The 13,797-nt window shown below is 47.3% G+C and overlaps 1 protein-coding gene across 1 annotated transcript; it reads right to left on the bottom strand.

Annotated features, from left to right (window-relative positions):
* Positions 1-22: 22 nt before the first annotated feature.
* Positions 23-10,407, bottom strand: LOC119842925 (protein CD300H-like). Its single transcript, XM_038371738.2, has 6 exons — positions 10,103-10,407; positions 5,424-5,762; positions 3,511-3,846; positions 2,077-2,236; positions 1,234-1,361; positions 23-601 (listed from the first exon to the last, which is right to left on the bottom strand). The coding sequence occupies exons 1-6, from the start codon at positions 10,140-10,142 to the stop codon at positions 579-581; spliced, it is 1,026 nt and encodes a 341-aa protein (XP_038227666.1). The 5' UTR covers positions 10,143-10,407; the 3' UTR covers positions 23-578.
* Positions 10,408-13,797: the final 3,390 nt, after the last annotated feature.

Here is a 13,797-nt window from a genome sequence, read left to right on the forward strand (position 1 = left end):
AAATTTGTTAGTCTCTAAGATGCCACAAGTACTCCTTTTCTTTTTGCGAATACAGACTAACAAGTCCAGCTGAGCATCTCTAAATGGTCCATTGCCAATTGATCCTGGAAGGCCACGGTGCTAGCTGAGTATGTCAGGAACACAAGTCTCCGTAGGTCTTCTACCACTTCAGGTGGGGTTACTGCTTTCCCTCTCCTAGCTCTTAGCTGTGTCCGAGCCAGCTCAGATTGATGGCTAGCTCCAAATGATGTGTCAAGGGCTTGTGCCAGGTTTGGAAAACTCCGTCCTTTTTCTGGGAGTAAATTCTGCAGCACCATCAGCGCTGGGCCACCTAAGATGGCTGCAAGAATACCCACCTCCCCCTTTTTTCTTGCCAGCCATTCATTATGTTTATGATGTTGAACTGAGTCTAGACATGGGAACCACAGAGACAGACACCTGCAGGAGATTGTCCCCTAAGAATGTGGAGAAAATAGTTTGTTTACATGAGAGGAAAGTCAGGCCCACTCTGTGGACTTATGATGTGGGCAGAGCTGAGGGATGCATCCTTCTTCTGCGGATTCTGACCCATTCCTAAGTTAGGAGAGGGGCAATTCCTCAGCTGTAACAAAACACACAGACATTACCAGTTACTGGATGAGAAAATTTGAAACTGGATGTTTTCTGTTCATACCTGTCAGGGTGCAAAGCTGTTCTGCTGTGTATGCTCCTGATACAGGGATACAGAGCAGTGAGGATGTCTTCGTATTCACAATCATACTCGCCACAGTCATATACGGAGGTTTTGGGTCAAAGGGCCTGCTAGTGCAGCACAGATGGTCTGGGGGGGTGTTCTGGGTAGCCATGCAGGAGAGGAAGTGGTCTCAGCAGAGTTGTTACCTTACCCCAGTCACAGATGGATGTCATGGTTGGGGAACGGGTGAACCATTGGCTCCCCCTCCCACAGTGCACTGGGCAGCAAAGCAGTGGTGGTGAGCCAAGGAAAGTATGCTGGACCAGGTACAGACCCAGTACAGTTTGCCCCATCTCCAGAATGATGGGGAGACTAGAAGGGACCATGTAACTTGAGCAGTTGCAATCTCTCTCCCAGGCTATGTGAGGCAAGTCAATAACTCACTGTCCCTTACTCTGTGCTCATGGTAAAGCTCTGACAGTCCCTGGGGAGCAACAGAGCAAGACAGCACTGGGAGCCACCCAATGGAGTGTCATGGTGTGAATGTCAGAGGCTCTCACCATGTCTGTTTGGCACCATCTCCCTGGAGTTCCTCCGGTACTGTACGCTCACCCAGATCACAGCACAGACTATGCACAGGAAGACGGGGACGATCAGGAACAAGGGATAGAGGATGTTGGGTTGGGATCTATGCAGTAGAAATACAATAGAAACTGTAAAGCTCTGTAGATTTGACTCAACTCCTCCCTCTAATACATTCCCTGGGTGCTCTCTGGGCAAAGGTGCCAACAAAGCTTCATTGGGGAGAAGAGGTAGCACCCATTGCCTCAGCACCCATCTCTAGTTATTCATTTATCCAGTCAACAACAATCTGATGTGACTGGACTCGGACTGTCCCTGTCCAGGGCTTTTCTGCATCTGGAATTGCCATTGTCCTTCATGTGACTCCAGCCCTACTGGAACTCCAGGTTCTTGCTGATAAAAGCAACGTTAGTTTTTCTGTGGGATGTTATCACCAGTCATGTCATTATTGTTTGTTCCTCCGCGCACAGGGAGGTGATGCAATGATCACATTTTGTGATCTCTTTTCTCTTAGCTGGCTATAGAGGTCTTAAAAACTCATTGATAGGTCTGTGAGTTGATTAGTTGGGGGGCTGGGGAGGACAATAAACAAAGTGGGTTTCAGTAGGATCATGTAAGGGAAGTTGGATCCCAGCACCAACAGAATTCTCCGGAAGGTTACTAGGATCCAATGGAAAACCTCACTAGCATTCACTGGCTGGAACTACTGAGATGCTACAGAAATCTTGGGGGGGAAAAGAGCTGAAGGACCCTTCACACAACAATTGACTGCACCGGGGGGAAGCCTATAGACCCAGTGAAGTGTGAGGTCTGGAACATACTGTGCTGGGACATCACTGCTGTCCAAGGAGCTGTTACTTGAGGACGTCCATGAGCTAGATACATGGCTTCTCGTGGAAATCCGTGTGAAGGGAGGAGCAGCTGGCTGATCTGTTGTCTGTGGTGCCTTTTCCATTGGGATTGAAGGAGGAAGAGCTGCAGCTAAAAACAGAAATTCAGCACAATTAAAAACACACGCAATCGCAAACGCCTTCACCTTGCCCCTACTTCCCCAACAGAGCCTTCCATGTATATCATCCTGGAGTATGTTTGTCATGGAAACAACACACAATCCTGGCTACCCCACAGAGGTAAGTCCCCACATCTGCCAGCGTCAGGTTTTCCAGGGTAACTGTGGTAACATGCTGGGTGTGATTGTCACGGATGGAGACTCTGCCACACGTCTCCTCAGCCTCCGACCCATTGGTTTCAAAGATGACCCACATCAGAATCCAAACTGTAGCATTTTGTCAGGGCTCCTGAGATCTAAGATTTGTACCAACTCTTGGAGTGAAGGAATGCTGAGCTCTGCACACGTGTGGCTAACGCAACTAAGCTGGGAACGTATGTCTAACTTTTCAGGACAGGTGCGCTTTCAGTGAGACAGGGATCCGCAGGAGCCAGGGTGAGTTTGGCCAGCACCACTCACCCCTTACATTTAATAATATCAGCAGTGGTGGTGTAGCTGTGTTGGTCCCAGGACATTAGAGAGACAAGGGGGGTGACGTAACATCTGTTATTGGACCAACTTCTGTTGATGACAGAGACAAGCTTTTGAGCTACACAGAGCTTTTTCTCAGGTCTGGGAAAGGTACTGTCGGTCAAAACTTGTATTTAGCTGTGCCACTCAGCGTACCTTTCCCAGACCCGAGGAACAGCTCTTTGTAGCTCGGATGCTTCTCTCTCACCAACCAAAGTTTTTGATTCAATATAAAAAAATTTCATAATTTAATCTAGTGATCCCTCTCACCTCATTTACGTGCTCCATGTCTCTCTTCCCCCATTTGGGGAATTGTCCCCACCCCCAACACACCCACCCCCTTGGGGAATGACTCCCCCTCCCTTTGGAGAATTGCCTCCCCATCCCCCTTTTCTCCTGCCCTCTCTGTGGCTAAGGCGGGACTGGGGTGCAGGCTAGGCAGGAAAGAGGATCTCAGTTCTGAGTGGCTTTAGGGCCCCAATCAGGAGTAGCGCTGCATGAAGGGTGCTGCAGGGCTGGAGCAAAGAGGCTAATGTACTGTTTGTAATCAGACGGGAGTTCCTTCACCACTGTTCCCAACTAGCTGGAGCCCTTTGAAGGAGGCAGCAGCAGTGTCTGACTCCCCTGGGTTAGAGGAATGTCTTCAGAGCTACAGACAACTCTCCCTGCCCCATCCATCCCTCCTCCAGTTCCCCCTCTCCTGTCACTGCCATGGGGGAGCAGAGGAAGGCTTTACCTGGGGAGACGATGACTTCGACAGAGTCCCTGGGATTAGGGAGGCCAATCCTGGCTACCCCACAGAGGTAAGTCCCCGCATCTGCCAGCGTCAGGTTTTCCAGTGTAACTGTGATAACATGCTGGGTGTGATTGTCACGGATGGAGACTCTGCCCCATGTCTCCTCAGCCTCCGACCCATTGGTCTCAAAGATGAGGTGATTGAAACACAGCACAACTTTGCGTCTGCACCAGAATTTTGGATAAGCCTCATAGCCTGCCCCGTACTGGCACCGCACAGACACCAAGCCGCCCAGCTGGCCATGTGCTGCGCCAGGGCCCGTCACTGCCCAGCAGCCTGCGAGAGACAGAGCCAAAGAGAGAAATTGAGAATCCTTCTAGCTGTGAACAGCAATGCACTGCAGCCAGTGCTGCCAGGGATTTCTGGCTGCTTTGTTCCTTGTGGTGTCATTTTGGTCTGACTTTCATAAGGAACAGCTGTAGAGAAAAACGGAGATCTAGTCTACTTCACAAATCAACCGAACCTGAAATGTTTGGCATAAGTCTGATCATTAATGAATCTCCTGCTGTCTCAGAACCTTTGCGCTGAATCCTGGCCCACATCACAGTCCTTGCTTTTGTTTGCTGTAAAATTTCCCGGAATGGATTGCTCCTGAGCACATTGTCTCCCTCTACTTCTGGCTAACTTGTGTGGCTAACTTTGCCAAATCATGAATGTATATACTCATTAGGTGTGCTCTAAAAGAGGTCGGTCCATCTGCAGACTCCATTGTTCGCTGGGCCAGCATCACTCTCTCCATTAATTTAATAGTCTAGTGATACATCCCAGCTCAGTTATTTAAACAAAAGACCACATAACTCTGGCTTCATCTAATCACATGAGAAAAAATATTGTAAAAAAAACCTGAAAATGTTCAGAATAAAAACCCTCCTTTCAGAAACCAAGGGACAGAGAATTAGTTGCCTGTCACTGCCCTTGGAAACCGCAAGCAGTTGAAAATCAAGGAAAGGGATATTTCAGGACAACATCGACTTTACACTGCCCACATAGTAAAGGAAGGAATCTTCTCACGTATATTTCATCCCGACTCAACAGCCCCAACTCTGAGCCCAAATGAAAACTATTCGCGCACCAAAATCTCCCCCTTTGCCCCCAGCACTGTGCTCTGAATGGGAGTTTAAAAAATGAGCCAGCTGCACTTGAAGGCCTCAGGGTCTTGATCTGCATTCCAGTTACTCGGGGCAGGTTTCGTTTCTATCTCTCAAGAAGTGGCAAAAACAAATTTCCAGCATGAAACTGAACGGAGGTCCCCGCTGCTGTTGACTGCGCCCATCCCTCCACCCCAAATATTTGGGGTACCGATATCTATAGGGCAGGGGGGACGGGTATGGAGTCTGGCAGCTCCCGCTCCTCTGGTAGTTCTGCCAAGGGCCTTCCACACCCCTGGGCCCTACTTCTCGCCCCCTCTTCCAGCCCTTCTCCTCCTCTCCCCCTCCCCGCCCACCTGTCGGGGAGGCGCCCCGCCCCTGCCTGGGGTTGCCCTCCGCCTTCGCCCCGGCTCATGCAGCCACTGGGGAGCGAGGGGCCGGGCCTGGGGGTCTCAGTAGCAGGGTGATTAGCCGCTGGCCGGCGCGGGCGCTGCGGGGCTGGGCGGCGCGGAGCAAAGGGCGCTGCGGGGAGCCGCGGAGGGGCTCGAAGGCCGGTGCCCAGCCGGGGGCAGCGCCCGCCCTCCGGCCCCTCGCAGCTCCGGGCCGGGCCCTGCGCAGAGCGGGCTGCGGCGTTTGGCACCGCCCGGGTTACAGCAGATCTGCCGGTCTAGACACTCGCCCCCCTTCCTCCGCCCCAGCACGCCCCCGGCCGTGCCCCGAGCCCGGCAGCCCCGACACTGCCGGGGGGGCAGCGCCGGGATTTACCTGGGGAGACGGCGAGTTCCACAGGGGTCCTGGGATCAAACCCAAACTTCTCTACCCCGCAGTGGTAGGTGCCGGCGTCTGCCGGTGTCAGGTTCTCCACGGTCACGGTGAAGGCGCGCAGGGCGCGATTGTCTCGGATGGAGACTCTGCCCCGCGTCACCTCGGCCTCCGACCCACTGGTCTCCACGATGTGAACCCCGTTGGAACAGTGCCAGCTTCCTCCTTCCCGGCACCAGAACTTCGGATAATCCTCAAAGCCGCTCCGGTACCGGCACCGCACGGCCACCGACCCGCCCGGGCGCCCGCGCACTGTCCCGGGGCCCGTCACCGCCCAGCAGCCTGCGAGAGACAGAGACCAGACCCGGGGCACCCTTCTGCCTGCCTACAGCGATGGCATGACCCCACGTGCCCGGTGAGGGGTGGGGGGGGTTGTGGGTGATGCTTCAGCCCTTTGGGGGGAGGACAGCGAGTCAGAGCCAGGTTCACCTGTCCAAAAACCTGACTTTTTAAACCTGTGCAAAGGGACCAAGAGCAATTGCCCCCCTCCCCTGGGGCTGCGTGGGAGCAGGTGAAGGGGGCAGGCATGGGCAAGGTGTGGGCTGGTCTGCTCTCAGCAGGTTAATTAACTATAAAAGGGGCTCAAAATTAGGCTTGATTCTTATCTACGCGCAGCCCCCTTTGTACCACTCTGGCAGTGCACAGAGGCTTAGAGTGAATGCAGGTGTCAATTATATTTTCCACTAATATATTTTGAAGTAGGAACATTTCCTGCAGGAAAAACTCTCTTTCAAAACAATATTTGGATTTTCCCTGTGGGAAAATTGAACATTGAAATGACAGCTCAATTTCAAACTGACTTTTCAAAATGAAACTTTTTTTTTTCATTTTCACCTAAAATGTCATTTTGTTTTGGTTTTCCATTTCAGGTTCATATTTGGGGGGGTTCTCCCCACCCCCTTTCTGCTCCAGTGTGATGCTCCAACGTGCACCATGCTGGGATATCTCAGCAATAAAAACTTGACTGAGATAGAATAGATACATAGAAGGCCAATGGCATTTTGGGATGTATAAGTAGGGGCATAGCGAGCAGATCGAGGGACGTGATCCTTCCCCTCTATTCGACACTGGTGAGGCCTCATCTGGAGTACTGTGTCCAGTTTTGGGCCCCACACTACAAGAAGGATGTGGATAAATTGGAAAGAGTACAGCGAAGGGCAACAAAAATTATTAGGGGTCTAGAGCACATGACTTATGAGGAGAGGCTGAGGGAGCTGGGATTGTTTAGTCTGCAGAAGAGAAGAATGAGGGGGGATTTGATAGCTGCTTTCAACTACCTGAAAGGGGGTTTCAAAGAGGATGGCTCTAGACTGTTCTCAATGGTAGCAGATGACAGAACGAGGAGTAATGGTCTCAAGTTGCAATGGGGGAGGTTTAGATTGGATATTAGGAAAAACTTTTTCACTAAGAGGGTGGTGAAACACTGGAATGCGTTACCTAGGGAGGTGGTAGAATCTCCTTCCTTAGAGGTTTTTAAGGTCAGGCTTGACAAAGCCCTGGCTAGGATGATTTAACTGGGACTTGGTCCTGCTTTGAGCAGGGGGTTGGACTAGATGACCTTCTGGGGTCCCTTCCAACCCTGATATTCTATGATTCTATGATTCTATGACTAGTTTAGCACTTTCTAAAATACAGTTTGGAAGGTGTGAGTTAAATAGAGCTAGCTGCTTGATCTAACATAATATTTATGAATGCTAGTCTAGACAAGGGGTCAGAAAAGTGTCACCTCTCTATCCTGCAAATATTTACCCATGTGCTTCATTTTAAATACAGAAGAACTCCTTTTGGGTTCATTGACACTCCTGCTTAGAGTCAATTAGTGGGATTAATCATGTTGTTAAAATTAATCATGTGTAAGTGCTTCTAGCATTAGGCCCTACATTGGTATTGTTTGGTTCACTTTTGTTACAGTTATTATTTATTTATTTATTTTAAAAAGCAGCCTTTGAAAGTTGCTTGAAAGATATTTTGATGGTAAGGGCCATATTAGAAACTAGGTGGACAAAACACAGCCTAGAAAACTAATTGCGTCAATACTTGATGGTGTCCCATATGTCAAGGTTTCAGTAGGACTTACCTTATCCCATCCTATTTCACAGGCTCATCACCAGAGCTGGTCAAATAGTTTGTTGTGAATAATTCTGGCTATCTTATCATCAAGTATTTATTAGTGTATAAAGTTTTCCATTATTTAACTGTCTCTGCTGATAATGGTCTGAATAATTCTCCTCTTCAGCCGAAGTTATCCTGGCTTTGTCTGAGACCAGAGATGAAGTTTTTGTGCAAAACCTCATCAGTGATTTTTAGTTTAGTCGTTTTAAAAATACATTTTCCCCCATTTAAAAAAGTATTTGGGGACTATTTGAAGGCTTGTTTCCAATTCAGAAATAGTACATTGAACATTCAGTCTATTCAGAACATTGTAGTACATTGAAATTCAGACTATTCAGAAAGAGTACACTGACCATTTGAAACTTTCAGGAGGCATAAACCTAACTGTCTGATGCTCTATAGTCTGAAGTCCCTTTTGTTCTAGGGCAACTCACAAAAGAATCTCATAATCCACAAAGAATGGGGACTCGATTCACCATTGCCCTCACCTCCTGTAGTCATTTACACCAGTGCAAAGTGAGTATAAAATGCTGCCATTTTGAGATTGTCATGTTTGACAGCCACTTTGCATTGAGGTAAATGACTACACAAGGTGTAAGATATGGTGAGTTAGGTCTTTCATTCCATGCATGTGTGGTGGGAACTTTTGGAGTAAAAGCTGCAATACTTAACTGTTGCAGTAGGTTAATATCTTCAATATTTCCAACCCTCAGGACTAGTCTACACTGGGAACATACATCGGCGTGGCTATGCTGTGAAGGGGTATGAAAAATCCACACCCTGAGAGAAGTACCTATGCCGACCTAACCCCCTGTGTAGACAATGCTCTGTCGATGGAAGAATTCTTCCATCAACCTAGATACCACCGCTTAGGGAGGTGGATTACCTGTGCCAATGAGAGAACCCCTCCCATTGGTGTAGGTGGTGTCTACACTGAAGTGCTACAGTGGCGCAGCTGTGACACGGGAACAGTTTAAGTGTAGACATACCCAAGTGTAATCAAAACTCATGAGTCAAGCCCCCGCCCCCCCAATCATGAGATTGGCTTAAAAGTCATGAGATTTTTATGAAAAAAATAATAAATTTGTGAGGGTTTTTTGCCTTTTGCATTTTGAGTCTTTAGGTTGCACTTGGATCATGTTTTCAAGCTTTTTCTCCACAAGTATGACAGCTAGAAACATTTTTTTAAATGAAAGCTGAAACTCTCCCCAAATCACAGGTATCTAGGAGCTGGAGTGTTAAGAAAAAAAACTCCAAGTATTGAGAGAATTGCAATAAAACCACAAGAAATAACAACACTGCAATCACCTAATATACAGGGTGCACCAGTGCAAACCATGTCTACATTAGGGGTTTGCTCCCTTGAGCTCACTCCTAGTGGTCCTCACCTTGTAGCTACAGTTTGATCTTAGCTCTATATTGTGGTGAAGGCCTGTTCCCCAAACCAGAGACCTTGTCTCATCAGTGACTGATCAATCTTTCCCAGCTCTTATCTCTTTAGGGACCTTTCCAGCTACAGGCCTTTTCAATAACTATTCCATTCCCTGTGTGTGTACTACACAGATAACTGATCACATACCAGTAACTTTAGCCACTGGTGCTCAATGTCCCCAATAGCCAGACAGGGGAAGCAGTGATACCCCAAAATGCACCAGGCTCGGATGTCACACCTACCACAGAACTCATCTTGAGCATGATTGATTGAGCATGATTGAGCATGTCACAGAAAGACTGAAAAGGTCCAAACTGTACTATTTGGTGCACTTTTGCAAACATTCTTTGAAAGATGCTCAGACTCTACAGTGATGAAAGCCATTTTCTATAGCTAGAAATAATCACACCCTATAGAATTAGTTATAACTAACAAATGACTTGTGCCCCATATGGTCAAGGTTAAACATGACTTTTATTATAACTTATTGTTTTCATATGCTCATGACTAGAGTTCATCTTATAGGAACAGTGGAATAACCAGACTAGATGAGACCCAACATCCAGTGGCTAGAGACACATGCTTTAGAGAAACGTGTAAGAACCCTGCAGTATGCAGATGTGGGATAATCTGCCCCCCCACAGGTCTCTTCCTGATGTCTAATAGCTAGACACTGCCTTAAGCCCAGAAGTATGTGCTTTCAATTCTCATCCAAAGTTTGGTTGATGCTAATTATGATTACGTGGATATTGAGAATATCCAGAGTTAATATCCAATCCCTTTTAGAATCTGGCTACATTCTTAGCCTCAGTATTTGTTGCAAATAATATTGGTTGCAAATGCTGGCAATGTTTTCATCAAATAATTCTAATGAATATTGTTTTCTGTTCTTTGACCAATTCTTCTGAGCACATTCTGAAAAATTCTCCTTTTCAGCTGAAATTTTTTTTGCTTTGTCTTCATAGAAAACTTTCTCTGCAGACGCAGACACAGAGTCTGTGCTGAAATCTTTACTGTCCTTTACCCAATACTTGCATTGGATTTCTAGTGATCCACAAAAAGACCATTTCATACTCACCTGAGAAAAGAATCCAAAGCAAAACAGAGAAAATCCTCATGGTCCTGGTTTCCTTAACGGGGGAATCTCTCTGCTAGAAAATCTGGGTTCTCCAGGAGATCCCAGGGATCCTCTTCCTTTTGTGAGAGTTGAAAATGAAATCCCAAGACTCACTGACCAGTTCTATTGTGTCAAGTTCCTAGATCTGTCAGTCTCCCCATTTCCCTTTGAAAAGGCTGCTGTTTAACTGCAGAAAGAAGTTGCCCAACCTGCATTCTCCGATGATTGGTGTTTGCTTCTTTTCTAAAAAAGGAGAAGCATAATTAAAGGAAATGTCATGCTCACTGAGAGAAAAGCTGGGCCACAGTTCCCATAATTTGAAGGTTTCTGAAAGGTTTTTCTGATTGCCATGCTAAGACTTTGTCTACACTGCGGTTTAGTGGCAGACATAGGTACAGCGATTGGAGCTGAACTGGTGCAAACCCAGTACTGCCAGCTTCAAGCTGTTGCGAATTATACCTGATCGGTCACGCACAGTTCAAGTTTTTAGGCTGAGGCACCAAAAACGAGGTCCAGATCTGCAGAGTTTCCAGTCTGTGTTTAATGTATTACGCTCGAGCGTGGTGCCCCCCCGCTAGTCAAGAGGGGACTCCGTATACAGTTTATGCAAAGCTTATATACCATCTGACATCGCGTGCTGCCCTCGTGCATCAGCACCCTTAACCAATGAATTCCATCCTCACCCCATCCTCAGCCACTCTCTGGTGAGTGCTTTCTCGTGTTCTGAGAATGTCAATAGCTTTATCATTAAAACAGAACATGCAGTTACACAACGTGCCTCGCATACCACAAAGACAGGAAGGACAACAGTTTCAAGGCCCGAAACGATTCCCCAAATGTGCTGCGGTCTGTGCTGAACAGTTTCAAGGCACGAAACGATTCCCCAAATGTGCTGCGGTCTGTGCTGCACAAACAGTGGCTGGCGCCAAAAGGTGCCAGCTCTGCACATATTAGCTTTTCCCTCAACAGTCCTCCCTTTTTTTTTGTACGTCAGTTAACACTACATAGGAGCTGAGTAACCACGATGAAGGACTAATAACTGCGAATAACACATTTTACAACATTGAAGGCATACAAATAACACGGCAAAGAAAACAGCAATCAATATGAACATGTACAGAGCACGTCTTCCCCAGACCCCGAGATCCGGCATCCATGATGTGAGCCAATTCCATACTTCCTGCAATCCAGTACTGGTATTATCAAGACTGATATGATGAAATAAAGTCGCCTGTTGCTTGAGCATATGGATATCAGTCTCTACCCTATGGTGTTGATTTATAAAAACACAACAGCTGGAGTTAACTAAAGCGCATATCCCACCCTGATTAGCGAGGAGGTAATCTAATGCTAAGCGATTTTGCAGGGTTGTTTGAGATAATTGTGTGACTTCAGTTTGGAGGGCAGATAAAGCATCTGCAGTGGCATTGGCCATCTGCTCTAAGGCAGCAGAAATATTAACTATAGCTTTTTCTAGCTCACTTACTCCTAACCATGGCAGAAACCAGCGCGCAAAGGAATGAAAACCCGTGGGCCGCTCGATAAGGGAATTAAAAGGGATACTTCGCCGATCCCTCCATACTATATTGCGAATTTCTTTTCGTGTTAGACTCTGATAAACTGTTACAGCAGGGATTATTGCTCCTAGGGTGCAGGTACCATACCATCCTACTGGAAGAACTTTATAGGCTGTGTGGTTACACAACCAATACCACCCTGATCCTTCAGGGATGGGCCAAGGGGCCCTTGAATAATTTGAAACGGTTGCCATCCCCGAACTAATTTTGATAGTACGATTGCACCCCATAAAAGTTCATACAAAATTCCCATTTTCAGGATTCCAATTTCTTCTAACATAGCTTGCATAATTGCCCTGGGCCACCATGTCAATAGACCATGTTTGAATAGTGATATTCCAATGAAAGGTAGTATTAGCCCATAATGTAGACAACCGCGTTTCATTAGTAGGGATAGGGACCCCCACCAATGGAATTCCCTGACTAATCTATGTGGGGGTATGGATACATATCCAACATTGTGTTTGATTTATATTCTGCGTAATAGCCCGAGTCAAATTCAAAAAACTATTACCTGCCCACCCTTGTACTGGACTTGGGAGTAGGGGGAAAAGCCCCCGGGCCAACCATACCAATAATAACATCCGCCCTGGTACCATACAAAAACCCCTATTCCCAATATACAAGTCGAAAAGAGAAATACAAGAAGTCCTGGTGGGCTGTGAAGATTCCAGTAATTGGAGGGTTCGGTCCACGGGTTGGTTGTAATATTCATCCATGGAATGGCTCGTACGCTGGATCACTCGGGTCCGGGGGAGGCGCTGTCGCTGCTTTAACGTAGTTGTGGTGGATCCACGAGCTCTTTCCTGCAACCTTTAAAGCAGAATAAGTACATAACAGAACTTGATACGGCCCCTCCCACCTAGGTTCCAAGGGGTCTGTGCGGGGAATCCTTTTTACCATAACCCAATCCCCTGGCTTAAATGAGTGAATTTGCAATCCCAACGGTGCAGTTTGACACAATTGAGCTTTAAATTGATTATCAATCAGCTCCTTTTGTAACCTAGCAACATATTTGGCCAGAGTTTTGTCACCATCCAAGAGACTAGCATGTGCTGGAACGTAGGTTCCTGGAATTAAAGCGGGTCTACCAAATAACACCTCAAATGGGGACAGGCCCAGGGGCATGCGCGGTGTCCGCCTTATATGCCATAAGACGATTGGCAGGATTTCCGGCCATTTAAGTCCAGTTTCCTTACAGAACTTTGCTATCATTGTCTTTACTGTTCGGTTCATGCGTTCCACCTGACCAGCAGACTGAGGGTGATACGGAGTATGTAATTGTCGAGTGATTCCCAAACATTTATACAGTTCCTCCAAAATTTTTGCAGTAAAGTGCGAGCCTCGATCTGTATCTATAACTTCAGGAACACCAAACCTAGGTACAATATCCTTCATTAGAAACTTAACTACAGACCTCGCATCTGCTTTCCTCGTCGGTACTGCTTCAGGCCACCCAGATAGCTGGTCCACTATAACGAGAAGGTGATGGAATCCTGAACACTTGGGCATGTCTACATAATCCATTTGCAGATGCTGAAACGGAAAATTCGCCCAAGGTCTCCCCCCCACGAACTGGCATCAGACCGAGTCATAGCAGAGAATGCCAAACAAGTTGAACAGGATCCAAGAATACGCTTCACCGCAGGATAAATGTGTGGTGCCGCCCAGGATTGGAGTATGGCAGCCACTGTGCCTTGAATACCAGCATGGCCCAGGGAATGAAAATAATGAGCAGCTGCCAGTAAATAACGACGGGGAAGAATAGGTTTGCCCCCGATTCGCCAAATTTTGTCCGCGCCCTCCACACCCTCCCAACGTTTCCACTCGCCCAATTCTTCCAAGGATACATCAGTGTACATTAATGTCCAATCCGCAGGTGGGAAAGACCCATCCAAGGGGAGGGTAACCGACACAGAAAGAGGTTGTAGAGCTGCCACTTTTGCGGCTGAATCAGCTAACGCGTTACCTTGAGAAACAGCACTATCGGAGTGCTTGTGTGCATAGCAATGTACCACTGCCACCTGGCGTGGAACTAAAATAGCTTCTAGCAATGCGGCAATCAAGGGACCATTAGCT

Source organism: Dermochelys coriacea, chromosome 14 (genome assembly GCF_009764565.3).
Source record: "Dermochelys coriacea isolate rDerCor1 chromosome 14, rDerCor1.pri.v4, whole genome shotgun sequence".
Lineage (NCBI taxonomy): Eukaryota > Metazoa > Chordata > Testudines > Dermochelyidae > Dermochelys > Dermochelys coriacea.

What these genes read in the sequence shown, in the direction of transcription:
- LOC119842925 (XM_038371738.2), bottom strand. Translation starts at nt 10,142, where the DNA reads ATGAGGATTTTCTCTGTTTTGCTTTGGATTCTTTTCTCAG. An exon ending in GGAACTCGCCGTCTCCCCAG is followed by an intron (nt 3,847 to 5,423) that starts GTAAATCCCGGC and finishes TGTCTCTCGCAG; the next exon opens with GCTGCTGGGCAGTGACGGGC. An exon ending in GATGGTGCCAAACAGACATG is followed by an intron (nt 602 to 1,233) that starts GTGAGAGCCTCT and finishes GTTTTGTTACAG; the next exon opens with CTGAGGAATTGCCCCTCTCC.